At 43.3% G+C, this 19,167-nt stretch overlaps 1 protein-coding gene and 1 pseudogene across 6 annotated transcripts in view; one reads left to right on the top strand and one right to left on the bottom strand.

The window, feature by feature from the left end:
- Positions 1-19,167, bottom strand: part of il16 (interleukin 16) — a 94,895-nt gene that overhangs the window by 59,537 nt on the left and 16,191 nt on the right. For all 6 annotated transcript variants that reach the window (XR_011348715.1, XR_011348717.1, XM_069910961.1 and 3 more), the window contains 4 exons: positions 15,599-15,710; positions 12,100-12,242; positions 6,408-6,518; positions 4,377-4,491 (listed from right to left, as the gene is read on the bottom strand). Coding sequence is in view for 4 of the 6 variants with exons in the window: in XM_069910961.1 (XP_069767062.1) it covers positions 4,377-4,491; positions 6,408-6,518; positions 12,100-12,242; positions 15,599-15,710 (481 nt within the window). In the remaining 2 variants the exon portion in view is untranslated. The remainder of the gene's footprint in view (positions 1-4,376; positions 4,492-6,407; positions 6,519-12,099; positions 12,243-15,598; positions 15,711-19,167) is intronic.
- Positions 6,823-8,480, top strand: LOC138749901 (adenylyl cyclase-associated protein 2 pseudogene; annotated as a pseudogene).

The following is a 19,167-nucleotide window of genomic DNA, read 5'->3' as shown; positions in this document are numbered from 1 at the left end:
AGATGGTATGACTTTGTACCTAATTCCAGGCAACTCTGGGTCATGAGGCCTGATCTCACCCATACATACACCACAGACTTTGATGCTGCTCTACTTGTGACGTGAAAGGATCCAAACCGTCAGCTCACCACGAAAGTTACCAGGTAAGCTTAATCAAGAAACAAAAACACATACACTAGAGGAATTCAGCAGGTCACGCCATGTCCATAGGAGGTAAAGATATATCGCTGACGTTTCAGGCCCTTCTTCAAGGTGTGGAAAAAGCACTTTTATTCAGACGCCTGCCTGCTTTTTCTGTACCTTGAAGAAGGGCTCAGGCCCGAAACATTGGCAATACACCTTTACCTCCTAAGGACATGGCAAGACCTGCTGAGTCACTCCGGCATCTCAACACTTTTACCACAATTGCAACGTCTGCATTCTTTCATGTCTCACAGCTTAATTCGGAAGCTTTAAAGAAAATAGTGTCCTAAAGGAGCAGAGACCAGTAGGGAGAGACAAAGCTATGGCTGTGGACAGGGATGCCGAAGATAGCGTTAGGTTCATGACACAAAAATTATTCGCCATTTCCTCTTCCCTTAGATGCTTGCTCAACTTCCTCTTAAATACTCATCAATATTATTCACTTTAAGCATGAGCAAGTTCCACACTCTTTGGGTAAGGAAGATGCTTCTAACTTGAACTTCTTGGTAACCATCGACGGTCGCTGCTGATAAGTGGGAACGTTATTGCTCAGTCTGTTTAAAACAATCTCTTTCTTTCCCCATTTTAAGGACCTCCTTCATCCATTAACCTCATAAACCAGTGGTTCTTAACCTTTTTCTTTCCATTCACATACCACATTAAATTCGATAGTCCCTTACTAACCACAGAGCACCTATGGGATCCTTAAGATTTATTTTATAATCTGGAAACTAGACCTTGTGCTACGCTCCAAGTACAGTTCATGATTTGAAGAACGTTATGCATTATTTCCATTCTTTTTAATTCTACCTCTTCAGAAATCAATCCATGGGCATTGTTTTCTTTATTTAGGTCTTTGCTAACCTGTGGCACACTATCAGTGATTGGGGTGTGTGTATTCTGAGATCCCTCCATTACTTTATCCCAATGAGTGATCTCCCCATTCATCCTAGCATAACCTCACACTTCTCAATTGCCAAATATTAACCCGTTAGCAGGTTGATCCCTGCTAAGGACAATCCCCATTACTCCACATGCAAACTAAATGGGTTAAGGTAGACCAGTGGTTCTCAATCTTTTTCTTTCCACTCACATACCATTTAAAGTAATCCCTATGGTATCGGTGTTCTGTGATTAGTAAGGGATTGCTGAAGGTGGTATGTGGGTGGAAAGAAAAAGTTTGAAAGCCACTGTTTTTAATCGTCCCTAATTGACTCAGTATATGCACGGTTTCATATCTCCAAAGGAAATGAGCCAATTACAATTTTACTCCAGCAAAATATTTCAGTAACAATTAGGTCGAGAGTAATGATTCTTATCCATCCCTTCCCACTCATTCACCTTTAGCAATCTCTTACTAATCACAGAGCCCCAATGGCATAGGGATTACTTAGAGTGGGATGTGAGTGGAACAAAACAGGTTGAGAACCACTGGATTAGATGATTGTGGTCAGTATAGGTTGAGGGCTGAAGGCCTTGTACTGTGCTATAAAGTTCTAAACATCTCTGCAAAGTGTAAGCAGTGATTCTCCCGGATCTGAGAGCACTTTAGTTCCATGATCTGCTGTCTCCTGAAACCCACAACAATCTAATCTGCTACTTGAACCAAGATTTCCACATTCTCTGATCTTCAAAACTTTTTGAAAATCTAGATAAATAACATCTCCCTTTATCATCATTTACTCGGTCTGTTATCTCTTCCACAATAGAATACATCTCTAGCTGGAACCTTGCAGTCTGCTTCAGATGCCATTTATCATTAGCGATGTACTGGAGGTGGCAACACAGGAACTCTGGCCACCACATCACAAGACTCCCACCACGATGGCCTGCTACATCCATTCTCTCAAAGTTCTAAAATGTTTTAATTCCCAGTTATAAGAGTCTTGATCTTAAGTTTAAACACAGAAAAGTATACCACAATCCACACCTGGAGTACAATGTACAGTTCTGGTCTCCTCACTTGAGATGGATATGTGGTAGAATCCCCACTATCTGGCACCTACGAGGATCGTGGATGCCGCACATGTAAATTTTCTAGTTGATTGAGACTCTCTCTTACAATGCCAAATTAATACATCTGCATTAAGAATACACAGTTTAAAAGAGAAACGATAGTGCAAAATGTAATTTGTAAAAAAAAAAATCAGTATTGTATTTTTTAAAGTTCACTTTAATCAGGTAATTCCCGTAACTTAAAAAAATTTAAATTCGAACCCCGGTCTGAGATGCTGTAACAGCATTGCAGTAGCCGCTATGCTAACCATGTTGCCATCACAATTAGCCCCCTCCCCCAAGTTTACAGATAAACCCTTACTAATATTCTTAATACGACTAAAGATAAAGACTTTTACTAGGCAGGGATAGGGAGACACTTTGGAAGAGTCACCCCAACGGCGAGCAGCATCAGACGACTCTTCATCCTGGGTGCCGCCATTTTATTCAAATATAACTTTATTGAAACTTTGTTCAAACAGCTGCTGTGGCCAGGGAGGTCCACTGGCTGAAGGTTTGCTCCCTTCTTCACCAAGGGGTTGTGTGTTGCTTCGGAGAACATTTTCTTTTACCATTTTAAACTTTTATTTTAAAATTTTGTTTATTCTGATTTATTTTAAATGTTATTTATTTATTGGCTCGATTTTTTTTTGTCCCAGTTGTTTGGGTTTCTTGTTAATTGAATTCCAGATAATGGGAATTCCACTGTACTGGCTTTAGAGGGAGTGCAAAGGAGATTCACCTAGTTGATTCTGGTTGATTGAGTTGATTGAGATGTAGGGTTGGCTTGCTTTAAATTTTTTTTTTAATTTCGACGTACAGGCCAGTTCAGCCCATGTGTCCGTGCTACCCAATTTACAACAGTGGCGGGAAACTGGAGTTCCCGGGGAAAACCCACGCAGACACGGAGAATGTACAAACAGATAGTGTGGGATTATGAGGAGATATTGAATTACCTGGGACTATACATGCTAGAATTCAACAGAATCAAGGTGAAAGATAACGACTCTGCTCTGTTGAACTGAACTGTTCTCTCTACCTTGTACTTGGACTGAGAAACACAACACCTCTGTCTCATGGTCACACTATCTGCTGCATTTAAGAATGAGTTGACTTGCCTAGGCAGCAGGCAAAACAAAGCTTTTTACTGTATCTTTCCTGTTTTGCGGAAAAAGCCAAAATGTTTGGCCTGGAAGTCAGCCTGAAGAAAACTGAGGTCCTCCATCAGCCAGCTCCCCACCATGACTACCAGCCCCCCAACATCTCCATCGGGCACACAAAACTCAAAACGGTCAACCAGTTTACCTATCTCGGCTGCACCATTTCATCAGATGCAAGGATCGACAACGAGATAGACAACAGACTCGCCAAGGCAAATAGCGCCTTTGGAAGACTACACAAAAGAGTCTGGAAAAACAACCAACTGAAAAACCTCACAAAGATAAGCGTATACAGAGCCGTTGTCATACCCACACTCCTGTTCGGCTCCGAATCTTGGGTCCTCTACCGGCATCACCTACGGCTCCTAGAACGCTTCCACCAGCGTTGTCTCCGCTCCATCCTCAACATCCATTGGAGCGACTTCATCCCTAACATCGAAGTACTCGAGATGGCAGAGGCCGACAGCATCGAATCCACGCTGTTGAAGATCCAACTGCGCTGGGTAGGTCACGTCTCCATAATGGAGGACCATCGCCTTCCCAAGATCGTGTTATATGGCGAGCTCTCCACTGGCCATCGTCTCAGAGGTGCACCAAAGAAGAGGTACAAGGACTGCCTAAAGAAATCTCTTGGTGCCTGCCACATTGACCACCGCCAGTGGGCTGATCTCGCCTCAAACCGTGCATCTTGGCGCCTCACAGTTCGGCGGGCAGCAACCTCCTTTGAAGAAGACCGCAGAGCCCACCTCACTGACAAAAGACAAAGGAGGAAAAACCCAACACCCAACCCCAACCAACAAATTTTCCCCTGCAACCGCTGCAACCGTGTCTGCCTGTCCCGCATCGGACTTGTCAGCCACAAACGAGCCTGCAGCTGACGTGGACATTTACCCCCTCCATAAATCTTCGTCCGCGAAGCCAAGTCAAAGAAGAATAGATGCAACAATAGACAAATCAATTCAATTAATTGGCTTCCAAAGGTTTTCCTCATTACAGCAGAAGCAAGTGAACAATGAGAATACACCCAGGTTAACGCACCTTCTCTCAGTCGCCCATCCAAGGCAGCTGCTCCCTCTGGGTATATTGTCTTCACAAAGATCCCCATGGGTCCATGCACACTGTCTCTTCCTCCCACCACACTGAAACCCAGTCCCTGTGAGAAAAAAATGTTCACATTCCTCAGTTAAAAGGCAGCCCAACCACCACCTCTCGATCAGCACGAACAAAGCCAACCTGGAAAACAAGAGATTCTGCAAGTTAAAATCCTTGGTTTAAATGCTTAATGGGGAATTTTGGTGCAATGGATTTGTCTAGGGAAGAGTGATACAGAATTGTCTGTGGTGTGTACCCCAAAGAGTCCAGTTTACTGGAGCAAAATTGGTTCATCAAACCTTTGGCCCTTGGAAATTGTATCCAATAAAGTAGCATTCCTGCCTTATCCAAAGCATTGGCAATTTGTAGAAATTGAAAGTTATAAATACCTTCAATAAGTCATTCAATAAGTGACTTCAATAAGTCATTGGTTCTCAATGAGCCTATTTATAAGCTTCAATATCCTACACCCATGAATATCTGAAAATTATCCAACACAAAATTAACTACTGAAAACAGGCATGAGTTTGATCTCTTAAAACAGGCAATAGATCAATCACACTTGCAAACAAGGGGCTGACGCTTCTGAGTGACAACAGAGATAAAGAATAAGTCTTGTACCTGTATCACCCTCATTACAGTAGAGCAAAGCACTTCACTGCAGTTCTAATATTAAAAAAATGGTAGCACATTTATGCAAAGCAAGATTACACATAATGCACTGCAATCATAATCAAATAATCTGTTATAGTAAAAATGATTGAGCGGGAAATATCAGCAGAGAATAGATGAAATAATGATGAGCGCAAGCGATCAGGACCGGGATTCAAATCTGGCGCTGTCTGTAAGGAGTTCGAACGTTCTTTGCGTGGGTTTTCCCCGGGGGCTTTGGTTTCCTCCCACTGTTTGAAGTGTAGCAAGGGTGTAGGTTAATGCGTGTAAACTTGGTGGCATGGAATCATGGGCCAAAATGGCCTGTTACTGTGCTGTATGACTAAATTCTAAATCTAAAATCTGAAGAACAATTCCCCTGCTCATCCCTGAAATGCACCACAGAATCTTTTCAGTTCACCCTGGGACTTTGATTTAACATCCCGTCCAAATGATGGCACTAACTGTGTGACGCTATGCAACTTTTTCTGCTCACGTTGCTGGAGAGAGTCCCACTTCAGAGGTAAGAGCGCTGTCGACTCAGCCACACTGGAGAGAACAGGGAAGAAGTGCATTTGGGCCTACTCTCAGACTTTCCCAGATACAGGTGAACCTCCACCTTAACATGTAAATATAGTAAAAACCTCCAGTATGGGGATTGGTAAATGCCGGATAAGTATATTTGCCGGTTGCTTGACATTGCATATGATGTGATTGCTGAACTAACCACTAGGGGGCGCCAATTTAAAAGTTTTGTATTGTTTTACCTTGTTATATTCCGATTTGTTTTGCTAGTTTCTTGAGGGGGCCGGTTGCTTGAATTCCAGATAACAGGGATTTTCCTGTAGATTTATTTATTATAAGTCGACAGTTTTTTCCCCAGAGGATGGTGAATCTATGGAATTCGCTGCCCATTGAAGCAATGGAGTCTACCTCAGTAAACATATTTAAGACAAGGTTGGATAGATTATTACATAGGAGGGGAATTAAGGGATATGGGGAAAAGACAGGTAGGTGGAGATGAGCCAAACATCAGTTCAGCCAAGGTGGAGCAGGTTTGACAGGCCAGATGGCCAACTCCTGCTCCTATTGAGTGAGTGACTTCCCTAACCTCTTGGCCACTGGAGCTTCCAGCTGTGTTTAATGTTCTCTCTGACACTCAGCTGTGATGGAAATAACTCAAAAGGTCCAGAGGTGGACAAGCGAATTGTGGCTAATGTCAAGCTCTGTTTGAGCCTTCATGGATGTGCCCACTCAGCATCTTTCAAGCCACAAAGAGGCTTTGCATCTCCCATGGGTAGAAACAGAACAGAATCCATGTCTTACCTTCCCTTGGCCTTTCATCAAAATAATGTTTGAAATGACGGAGGGTGGTGCACTGCAGCCCACATGGAATATTTGAGCCGAACTTAAGGATCGAGCAGCTCGGGTGATTGTCTGCAGGAAAGGAAACATGGATTGGAAAAGGAAAAGCCCATTTTCTTTCCACGTCCCCCCCCCCGACCCGAAATCCTTGCCAAAACCTCAACCTGTTGGTTTCTCAATGAAGAAGGATATAGTCTTTAAGAACTCGGAGTAAAGCAAAGCAGATCTACCTCCTTTCCAGCTTGCTGTACACATCCCAGTTGCATGATTCACTTGTATGGAGCTCAGGGCACTGGTTCATCCATCACCAGGTGCATGTGAAGCTATTTCCACATTGAGACTGGTCAACAAAGAGCGTTCTCCGAGGATTGTTTCGTCACGCGTTCTCAATCGCAGAGCCCGGAGCGCGAGCGGGGCTGCGGCTGCGGAGGGAGAGGGAGAGCTTGGGCAGGAGGACCACATTGCAGAATATCCATGATGGCAGATTTGGAGGATTTGGTGGGGCGTTTAGAGAAGTCTGTCGAAAGATTGGAATTGGTGCCTTTAAAAGTACCAGTTGCACTGAACTGGGGAACTGATGCAATGAATGGAGACAATGGAGATGTGGCACCCTACATGGAAGCTTTCGATGTGATGCTGATGAAGGTGGTTGCAGATTATATGAAGCACAGCAAGATCCTTGGGGAAGATGTGGAGAAGCATGCAGAGATGTTTAAGGCAGCTTTCGAAGCCCAGAGAGACTTCCTGTTGATGGCCTGTAAGCGCCAGCAGCCCCTGGAGAGTGAGATGAGTACACTGCTCAAGCCCATGTCTGATAGAATGCAGGAGATTCAGAACTTCCGGGAGAAGAACCGTGGTAGCAGGCTGTTCAACCACCTGTCGGCTGTTAGTGAGAGCATCGCAGCTCTGGGCTGGGTGGCAGTGACCCCTAAGCCTGGTCCTTTTGTTAAGGAGATGAACGATGCTGCGACCTTCTACACTAACAGAGTATTGAAGGAATTTAAGGATGTTGACAGGAAACATGTAGAATGGGTCAAATCATTCCTCAGCATCTGGACAGAACTTCAGGTCTACATTAAGGAGTATCACACCACTGGGCTCTCATGGAATAAGGCTGGCCTTGCAATATCTGGGTCATCTTCCGGTGCTTGTCCACTGGCTCCCCCACTGCCCCCACCAGGACCCCTTCCCTTCTTATCATCGGAAACACCAAAGGATGAAGCTCGTTCAAAACTCTTTGCCCAGCTTAACCAGGGGGAAGGCATTACTAAAGGTCTTCGCCACATTGCTGATGACCAGAAGACCCACAAGAATCCAAATCTTCGTTCACAGAGTGGGCCTGTCAATTCACCAGCAAAGACTTGGCTAGTCCGACATCTCCCGTGTCTCCTCCTCCGCAGCAGCCAAAGACACCTGTGCTGGAGTTAGAAGGAAAGAAGTGGAGAGTGGAATATCAAGAGAATGAAAAAAACCTAGTCATTTCTGAGGCAGAATTGAAACATGTGACCTATGTCTACAAGTGTAACAATTCCATGCTGAAAATTCAGGGCAAAATCAATTCTATAACAATTGATTCCTGTAAAAAACTTGGCCTCGTGTTCGAAAATGTGGTGGGAATAGTTGAAATCATCAATTCGCGGAATGTGGAAGTTCAGGTCATGGGCAAAGTACCGACTGTATCCATCAATAAAACAGAGGGCTGCCATATATACCTCAGTGTAGAGTCATTAGGGTGTGAGATCATCAGTGCCAAGTCTTCTGAAATGAACATCCTAATTCCCCACGGCGAAGATTATAAAGAGCATCCAGTTCCTGAACAGTTCAAGACCACATGGGATGGGACAAAGCTGTGTACCGAAGCAGCAGAGAATGTTGGCTAACTGTTCATTTTGTGAGATGTTCCACAATATAGAGTCATATTCTAGTTATAATTCACCATAATGCAGTTTTACACTTTGTGCAAACCTACCTAGCATACAAAACCACAGTAGTCAGACACCTCACAGTAACTGCTTTACAAGTACGGGTGCAATGATTGGCAGTCTTTCTGGCTCTGTGTCTTTAACTTAAAATTTACAACATGTACATATTTTGGGTATAATTGGCACCTTTGTACTTACTGTGCATAATTTGACAAAATCTTTTAATTAGTTTTAATAGCAGTATTTCAATTCTTTATGAAATAGTCATTGCAATTTTTAGTTTTGGCCGGTAGCTAATTGTGCATCTTATTTGCTTCTGTTCTTTTTTTTAAATTTCAATCAAAGTTTATTCCAACATCAACAAGAACTCTGACTTAAACTGTTGCACAGCAATCACACAAAGTTCTATTCGTCTACATTTGAGTAAAATTGTGCCATTACTACAATAATAGTTTGCCTTATTTTCTTGGTTAGGATACATGTCCCCTTTTTAAAAAAAAATTGGACATAAATTGTGTTTTTTTTAAATATTTTTGGTTCTTTCATCTATTGGTTGGTTGTTTGTCCAACAATAGCAAACGCCAATTTGTATCAGGCAGGACTCTTTCTATAACAGAGTTAACATTTGCCTTTAAGATTGAATCTTTCCCTTTCCATTCTCCAAGTTTTACTTTGAAATATCCTTGCCATTTTCAAAACATAACGGGGTTGTAGGCCAAAATTTGTTATGACAGCTGGAGCATAGTTCAAAGATGTAGATCTGTATTGTTCAATGTTTTATATATGCAGTGGTTGGGTCCTCACAGTGATATTACAATGTAATTACTTAATCCTATGTTAAGTAGGACCACAATGTGTTCACAGCAACAAGTTCAGAGTTTAATGTCTTGGACATTATCTTCATGTAGAGAAGAAATAATCTGTTTGCAATGTAGTATTGCACTTGTTCCTTTAATCTTGTTATTTAGGTATTAGTTATTGTAATTTATAATATCACTAAATGGGTTCAAGACTTTCTTGTCATGTGACACAGAGGATGTCCTGAAAATAAAGGTGAAAGTGTTGCCAAAAAAAAAGAGAGATTGGTCAACAAGATTGATTTTTACAGCTCCTTTAATGAAGTCAAGCATCTCAAGATGCTTCACCAAAAAAATTACTAAACATGAAGTCACAAGCAACCAAAACTGATGAGAGAAGGATAAGGAAGAAAAGAAGTTCCGGGACTTTGTTCTTAGTAGCTGAAGGGACAAACAACAACAATTCATTCAAGACATGCACTGTAATACTTTAAATGACCCCATTTGGACAAGTTCCTTTCAAGGAGGGCATTGGGAGGACTTCCCCCTGTTCCATTGACCCACGTTTACTCTAAATTCCTTTGTTAGCTGTCTGGAGAAACATGTGCCAGATGTCAAAAACATGTCTTCTTATTTCACTTTCAAAATGTGGTGCATCCTTCCTGAGATACCGTGCCAAAAACTGAACAGAGATCGCCAGATGGGTCTGAATAAGGTTCTTACCTCCCAAATCTACTCTCCCTGTTGGTCAGGTGGAGTTACAGGAAGCCTGGGTCCGAGTTTAATGTAGCAGCAGAGCACGCAGGAGAGTGCAGAAAGAGTAGAAGAACATTGAAAAAGAAAATGAAGAAACCAAAAAAATATATAAATACTGGCAAATTTTTTTTTTACAAATCGGATTATCTTTTATGTGTACATAATGCGCAAGATCTGAGGAAAGAGAAGCTCCTCAGGGAGTTAAAAATAACCTGTGTGAAGGCAGAAGACGAGACAGGGTTCTTGCTGTATGCGTTGCACTAAAGAGGGGAACGATGCCAGTGTTGTCATCAAGGAGGAAGCGAGTGGAATATAAGCACGATAAACGAAGTATTAAGGGCTTTTGGCATCTTGGATGAACTATATCCCAGAACTGTTTAATAAAAAGCAAAATGGGGAAACAGTTCCAAGTATCATTTTTCAATCCACTGTGACCTCCAAAGTGGTAGCCTTTTGAAAGTGAAATAAGAAGACATATTTTCAACATCTGGGACATGTTCTCCAGAAAAGTTCACAGCTAGCAAAGGAATTTAGAGCAAAAGTGGGTTGATAGAAGAGAAGGAAGTCATCTTTCAAAACATTGTTTAAAAAAAATAGACAAAGGGATAAAGCAAGCCTTGAAAGGGCAGTTTGTTAAATTTCAGATTTGTTGAATAGTTTGAAGGAGGCAAGATAGACTTTCATTAGGAATTGAGAATGAATTGGCATGGTTTTGTAAAGAAATTCAAAAACCATCTACAAATTTGCCAATGACTCCGACTGTCCACATCGAGGGGTCAGCAGTGAGAGGGTAAAGAACTTCAAGTTCCTGGGTGTCAACATCTATGAGGACCAATCCTGGGACCATTATGTTGATGGGATCATGTGGAAGGCACACCAGTGGCTATATTTTGTGAGGAGATTTGAGATGTCACCAAAGACTCTTGCAGAGACTATGGGCTTACCGTGGAGAGCTTTCTGACTGGCTGCATTACTACCTGGTATGGAGCTGCCAATGCACATGACAGAAAAAGGCTACAGAGGGTTGTAAACTCAGCCAGGACCATCATGCGCATTAGTCTTCACTCCATTAAGGACATCTTTAAGAAGCGGTGTCTCAAGAAAGTGTCCTCTATCATCAAGGACCCCCACCACCCATACCATGCACTTTTCTCACTGCTACCATCAGCAAGGAGGTATAGGAGCCTAAAGACACAAACCCAATGTTACAAAAGCATCCCCATTCAGAAATCTGATCCCCTCCATCATCAGATTTCTGAATGGACAATAAACCTATTGAAGCGATCTTTCTTTTCTCTTTTTTGCACAAATTATTTTTTTTTTTAATATCTTGTATTTAGGAATTTTGCCCCTCTACGCCTCAAAACAGCAGATTTTGTGACATGTGTTCATGACAATAATCCTGATTCTAAAAGGACTTGGTTGGACTTGCTAAGGCGGTGGTGGATTTATACAGCGCTCACCACAACTGCAGAACATCCCAGAGAGTTTCCTCCCGTCAATCCTTTGAAGTTGTCCCAATTGGGCTTCTGTCAGGCACTTGGCCATGAAGCGAGGGCCCACACAGGCTGCGTGCTGCTGGACACTGCCTCATGGGAACCAGAGATACAAGAGGGTGCTCAGGGCGAGGAGGGCTCCCAAAGGGCCTCAGGTGCTGACTGTGTCGGAGGTTCGGATCTGGAGCTTAGGCTGCAATGGATCGAAAAGGAATCTGGATGGCTGAAGAGCCTGCAGGAGCGCTGGAGGTGAATCCATGGACTCCCAATGACTCTAAAGGGACACTTTTTTGCTTCTCTTACTGTAAGGGGCACTAGATAACAGTAATGATTACTCTTTTTATCTGGCTTACAGCAGACAGAAGGCAATTTCATGTAATACTACATGTCCTCTATTATTACTTAAGAATAAAGGAATCTTGAACTGTCTTAAAGTGGGACCTTTGCGAGGGAAACGTTCTTTCACTATAACCTGGATTTTGAGCTCAGTACACTGGGATAGGCAATGGATCCAAAACCTTCCTCATGAGCTTGATAAACTGAATTAGTTGGACAGCAACTAAATAACAAAACACGCGCAGGATAAAACAATAAGAGTGCTATATTCTCTATTAACCAGGCACAATCCGTAGTTTAAGAGTTGTGCAACTCCTGCTCACACGCTTCCTGTGGAATAGCTTACATGGACACTTTCTGAAGTTTCCAGCTGCTGTGAGAGAGACTTCCTGTTGCCACAGAGTGTGTACGTTGCAGGATTTCGACAGAGAACTTGTTTCGTGACAGCCAAAGTATCAACATTTCTGTCCAACCAATAGGAATTCACTCCTGCCAAAAATACAAGTTGCAATTCATTAGAAAGTGGTGAATGATCTGATAATTAATAACAGGTGGAGACCTTTGAGCCCATGATCCAGTGCATCTGGAGTGATGGGCCATTAGATTATCTTTTATAACATGGAATTTATAGATTCTATTGCCTTTTGGCAGTTGAGTTACTCATTAAGTACACACAGAAAACACAACAGAGTTGAGTATAATGGTGTGAAATGAAAAATAACAAATTTAGACATCCAGCATGGTAACAGGCCCTTCTGCCCCCCAAGCCCGTGCCGTCAAATTACACCCAAATGACATACAATCCCTGTATGTTTTGAAGGGTGGGGGTAAAACCGGAGGAAACCAATGCAGACACAAGGAGAACGTACAGACAATACCAGATTCAAACCCGATTCGCTGCTGCTGTAATAGTATCAAGCTAACCTCTACATTAACCATGCCACCCATCAAGTCAGGCACAGTCGATTCAACATCACTCTCTGTTTTCATTTCCACTATTGCTGCTATTTTATAAACAATTGAACTGGAATTATGAGCCCATCAGGTGAAATGCAAAGGCCTCTGAACAGGATTGCTCCCTGCAACTCTAAACCCTGGCAAATTTCCGACTGCATCACAGTCCAGAATGGAGGTACCAATACCCCTGAGTGTAAAGCCCTCCAAAAGGTAGTGGGTGCAGCCCAAGATGTCACAGGCCAAACCCTTCCCACAACTGAGAACATCTATGAGGAACGTTGCTGTCGGAGGGCAGCAGCAATCACCAAGGATCCACACCTCCCAGCACACACTCTGTTCTTGCTGCTACTATCAGGAAAGAGGTATAGGAGCCATAAGACTTGCACTACCAAGATCAGGAACAGCTGCTACCCCTCCACTATCAGACTCCTCAATGAAAAATTCAATCAGAGACTCATTTGAATCTTTATTTTTGCACTTTGATCCGTTTTTATGCTCTGTGTATTGCAGTCAGTTTACATTCGTCGTCAGTTTATAGTTTTTTATTTGTTTACATGTACATCGTGTACAGTTTTTGTTAGCACTACCATTAAGTGGTAATTCTGCCTCGCTCTCAGGTAAAAGGATCTCAGGGTTGTATGTGATGTCATGTATGTACTCTGACAATAAATCTGAAATCTGATCTGAAATTTATGTAGGGGATAATGAGCTGAACAGCTTGTCAAATAAACTTTCCCGTGGTACCCCGATACACATGACAATAAACCTGATGGGTGCAGAGGAACTTTATTTAGCTGTTAGGGACATTAGAGACCGTAGATGCTGGAACCTGGAGTTAAAGACAAACTGCTGGAGGAACTCAGAGTATCTTTGGAGGCAATGGGATGGATAGCCTTTCTATTGGAGACCCTGCATACGGGCAGTTGTTTTCTAGTGGTTTGTTTTTTTGCTCTTTATTAGGATGTTACATCGGATGAAGGATTTCCAGGTATAAAGACCATAAGATAAAGGTATAGAAGTAGGCCCCTTGGCCTATTGAGTCCGCACCATCATTCAATCAAGAGGGACCGTGGCGGAGTTGTGGCGGTGTGAGCAGTGGAAGAAACACAGCCACCATGTTGAGGGTCGTTAACGACTGTTCTTATTCAAATTCAGTGCACCCCTTTAAGGGCAGCATGAGCTCAGTCACCTGGTGCATGGTGACGTCATAATCGCTGGCCAGGGCGCACGCTGGATGGGATGCTGGAGTCAGAGAGAAACCTCTGACGATGCCATTTCCCCATGGCTGCCCCATCATGTGGCAATACAAGCGGGGCCGGTTCGCCATGAGGATGTGCGCCGCCACAGAGTCAGTATAATTTTTCTTGGAACAGCAGAGAAATCCCGATATATTCTTTCAGAACAGTTAGTGATCTTGTCAGTGGATGAACTAAAGAATAATTATTTCCTTTCACATCCTGGTGACCATCTGGAGGCTGCAAGTTTTAAATCATTATGAACAAATTCAGAGGGAGATGAGAAGAATTTCTCTCGCTCACTGTTTGGGATCGGGAATGTACCAACACAAGCCAAAACAGAGCTGGGAAGACGCTTGAGGATGTGAAATGTACAGGATTTTGAATAGCGGATATATGGGATTAAACATGGACAGCAAAGGTCTCCACGGCCTCGTGTACTGCTAACAAGGCCATCTGCAAATCGGAGGAATACCATATATAATGTCTCTGCAGACTCCAACTAGACAACATTAATATCAACCTCCAATTTCCATTAACCTGCTCCCATGACCTCTCTCTTTCCCTACTCCTCCCATCTCCCCACTCCTTCCCTTCCTTCTCCAATCAGAGAGCTACCCTTCACAGCCTTCTGCCCTCTCTCCCAATCACTTCGCTTTCTCTTCTACCCTTCTATCAATTTTCTCCTACCTGTGGTGATATGTAATTACACCGCTAGGTCACTAGAATGTTGTAGTTAAATGTAGACACTACCAACCCTTTCTAATCAGGCGTCTCCCCGTTTTTCCGGATTCCTGACGATGGGCTCCCCCCCACAACACTGTTTGCCTTTATCTTCCTGCGGATGCTGCGTGGCTTGCTGAGTTTCTCCAGCATGTTTGTGTGGGGCAAAGGTACAAAGGGCAGCTTGCCCTCCTTCCATAATAGTATGTTTCAGTGATTCGACAATCCTGTGACTTCAATGAACATAAGAATCAGAGAGATGTAGATCACTGTTCCCACGGCTGGTTTCACGCTATTAAAATCTGTCCCCTGGCTGTAACAGAAAGAGTGGCCTCTATAGTTCCACTGAAATGTCAGTCGTGATCAATTGCTCCCATTGTCTTCCTGAACACATTTATAAAAATCTCGAAGGCATTCATATACATTCTCTCTCATTAAGACATAACGTTTAGTTGTTACTGAACAGTTGCAAGCAGTTTAGAGTGTCGTAAAAGCACAATGCTGGAGAAACTCAGCAGGTCTTACAGTGTCCTTTACGTAGCAAAGATAAAGGTACATGACCAATATTTTGGGCTTGAGCCTTTCATCAAGGTCTGCCAAAGTGTCGGCAGGCGGCCGAACAAATAGGTGGGGGGGGGTGGGAGGAGGAGCACAGTCCCAAAGGCAGGAAGTAATAGGTGGATAAGGGAAGGGGGAACAGAAGCAAACGAGGGGAGGAGGGACGGCTCAGCATCTTTATCCTTGCCTCATAAAGCACGCTGTTTGACCTGTTGAGTTTCTCCAACATTGTGTTTTTACTTCAACCACAGTGTCCGCAGGCGTTCATGTTTTAATTTAGAGTGTTAGCCCAACACTGAGATGCTGAGATGAGCAAGTGCACCAAGCTGTTTCAACCTGCGTTTCCTGCTCCTGCAGATGGTGGTCATTTACCTGTGGAGTTACAGCGAGACCTTTGGCCTGAAAATTCAGACGGTGCATCCAGTGATTGAAGGACGTCTCCTTTTGCAAACTCTGCTTCAACGGTTCCATTGCCATTGCATTCCTGCAGAAAATTAGAAGCAAAACATGAAATAACAATCAACCATAGACTGAACAGAAGTTTTATTGGACCTGCTACATATATACTGTAGAGCCAGAGACTGGATATTCAGTGCCAAGTGGCTTGAGTAGCCAAAGCCTTTCACAACTGATTACTCCAAAATCAGCCAAGAGTATAACGAACTATTCTCTACTTGCCAGCATCATTGCAGCTCTAATGACACCAATGCACAACAACGTTCAGAAGAAAGGAGCCCACTTATTTGGTACTCATATCAATCAAAGCATCCATGGCCTCTCTGGACTATCTGTGTGGGCGGCACGGTGAGCGCAACAGTGTGACAATGCCAGTGACTCAGGTTCGGATCTGATGTTGTCTGTAAGGTAATTGAGTGTAAAGCCCTGCAAGAGGTAGTGGGCACGGCCCAGGACATCACAGGCAAAACCCTAACCACCATCGAGAACGTCGACAGGGAACGCTGCCGTCGGAGCGCAGCAGCGATCATTAAGGACCCACACCGCCCAGCACATGCTCTGTTCTCGCTGCCACCATCAGGAAAGAGGTATCGGTGCCAATGACTTGCTCCACCAGGTTCAGGAACAGCTGCTGCCCCTCCACCACCAGACTCCTCAATGTCAAACTCAATCAGGGACTCTTACTTTTGCACTATTGTTTTTCTTTTTTTCTCCCTGTATTTGCAATTTGTTTACATTTATTTATTTATTTACATGTGTACGTTGTGTACAGTTTTTTTTTGCACTAGTAATAAGTGGTAATTTTCTGCCTCTCTCGTAGGAAAGAGAATCTCAGGTTGTGTGATGTCATGTTCGTCATGTACGTTCTCTGATAATAAATCGGGCTTTGATCATAGCAACTGTTTGAATAAAATTGTGTGAAACAGCAATGGCGTTGCCCAGGATGAAGACCTGGTGGATGCCACTCGCCATTGGGATGACTCTCTTAAAGTGTCTCCTTATCCCTGCTTAGTAAGAGTCTCTCCAGTCAGAGGCTTTACCTGTAAACTTGGTGGGAAGGGGAATTAATTATCTTTAAAGTGGTTGTTCGTCTTTCGGGCAGCTCCATGAAGGGGGATGAACCTGCAGATGTAGCGACGGTTAAATATTTTCAAAAAATTTGACTGCAAGCGAAGTTTGTTCAGTGTAAGTAGAGTATAGTATTTTTGTTTTTTAAATTGCTTATTCTTAATGCAGGTGTATTAGCTAGGCATTGTAATGCAAGTTTCAAGTAACTGGAAACTACATTTATCCAGCATCTATCAATCCCCATAGGTGCCGGATACCAGGGGTTTTACTGTACATATTTTCCATTATACCACAATCCCCAATGCACCCAGTATACAGTACACACCTGATGTACACCCGGCCTAACATATATCCTTATCAACGTGCACTCAAGTAGATAAATGCCATCATCCACTAAACATCCTAACGCAAGTGCAACCTGCCGGAAATACTCAGTATAAACCGAGCCACTCGAGTTTCAGAGAGTAAACCATTAGATTCTCAGCAAATGCAAAAGTTGTTTGAGGTTGAAACTAATGATCACTAGTGCAAAGAACTACAGTTCTTTGACCAAATTCTATTCATCACTGGCAAAAGAACACATGGCTTTTAAAGACAGTTGAAGTAATTTCACATGACTGTCAAAAGATTCACCAATGAGCCTTTGCATAATGCAATTTGAAAATATTTGAGCAGTAAAGTGCGTTTCCAATATTAAATTGACAAGCATGCAGTTAATAGAGACATCGTCTCACAATCTGAGCTACCCAGACCCCCAGTCCTGTCTGTGTGGAGTTTGCAAGTTCTCCCTTTGACCACATGGTTACCTTCAGGTGCTTGAGTTTCTTCCCACATTAAATTCACGAATTGATTGGTTAAATTTAGTAGTGGTGTGTAGGATCTGAGGGGGAGTTGATAGGATGTTAGGAAAATAAAATGGAATTCGTGTCAGGTAGTCAGTGCACATACATGGCGCAAGTCAGGAATGTGATGGTTGACCACAGATCCTACACTAGAGAAGCTGTCTGTCTATCTGGCTAATGTGCTTCCCCAAAGTATAAACAACAATCAATACACACCCACCCTGTCCTATAGTGGGTCATTCATAAATTCAGCCCATTTCACAACCCACCCACTAAACAGGCACATAGCAGCATACAAAAACGTTGGGATTGTAGGTTCATGAAGCACAACACTGTTACAGCACCAGTGACCAGAACCAAGGTTCAAATCCCGCGCTGCCTATAAGAAGTTTGTACTTTCTCCCAGTGTCTACGTGGGTTTACCCCGAGGGCTCTGGCTTCATCCCACCGTTCAAGACATACTGGGAGTTGTAGGTTAATTGGAGGGCACGGGCTTGTGGGCTGAAAGGGCCATGCTGTACGTATAAAAAATGTTAATTTAGTAGAGGCATAGATAGGTCAGATGGACCGAATTCTTACCCCTGAGGAGGGGTCACAGAAAGAAGAGGGCAGAGTGGAAGGAATTTTAAAAAGGGAATTTGAAGTAAAGTTTTTTTTTTAACATAAAAGAATTATTGATATGTGGAACCCACTCCTCAACCTCTCCCTTTAGCTCCTTACTCTGGCCCACATGTGCCTCCTGACCCAATGGGGTTGTCTAGCAGTTGACCCTATGGTTGAGGAGCAGATGAGGATGGGTAATAGATGTGAGCTACATACGCTGTTCCCTGTGACAAAATAAATAAACATTCTACACTGCTCATCCAACTATCCCTCAAATTTAAAACTCTGAGCCCTTTGTTTCAATGTCCCAGTAGCCCCAGATCTCAGTAACCACTTTTAGTCCTGCCGCCATAATACATTTGGGTTCCTCCCGTTGTGGCCTCCACTTTCATTGCCAGCCACGCTTTCAACTCAACGTTTCGATCCAACAACTCTTCCTTCCTTCTCACTCTCCTCTTTTAAATCACAGCTGACATCTCTGGCTGTACAGTTAAACAGGAAATTCTGCAGACATTGGGATTGGAGGGCCATAAACAAAAGTGCTGGAGAAACTCAGCATCTGTGAGAAGTAAAGGACAGCCAGGGTTTCAGGCCTAGGCTGAAGGATGCGTGACTGTGGAAGCAAGTTTGGGCACGTACATGGTCATAGAGAGAGGGGCGGCAGGGGTGGCAGATGGGGAGTGGTGAGAGAAACTGACAGAACTCCCCTTGGAGAGAGAACTTCTTCAGGATAGGTATCCCTTGAGGAGTCACGTGATGGAGTAGTGGCCGGATGGTGAACTCCAGCCCTCTCCAGAAAAGTCGGGAAAAACAAAGGAAAACACAAAGGCACAGAAATAAAAGTTACAGAAAAGTGAGTATAAAGGTGGAAAGAAGATGGCGACAAAAAAGAAAAATCGAAAGCAACGGTAAGAAGAGAGGAAGAGAAGACAAAGGAGGAAAAAGGTGAAGGCCTTACCTGTCCGAAGAGGC

Source organism: Narcine bancroftii, chromosome 14, assembly GCF_036971445.1.
Source record: "Narcine bancroftii isolate sNarBan1 chromosome 14, sNarBan1.hap1, whole genome shotgun sequence".
Taxonomy (NCBI): Eukaryota; Metazoa; Chordata; class Chondrichthyes; order Torpediniformes; family Narcinidae; genus Narcine; species Narcine bancroftii.
The sequence above is the reverse complement of the archived record's forward strand: the minus strand, read 5'-3'. Positions and strand labels throughout refer to the sequence as shown.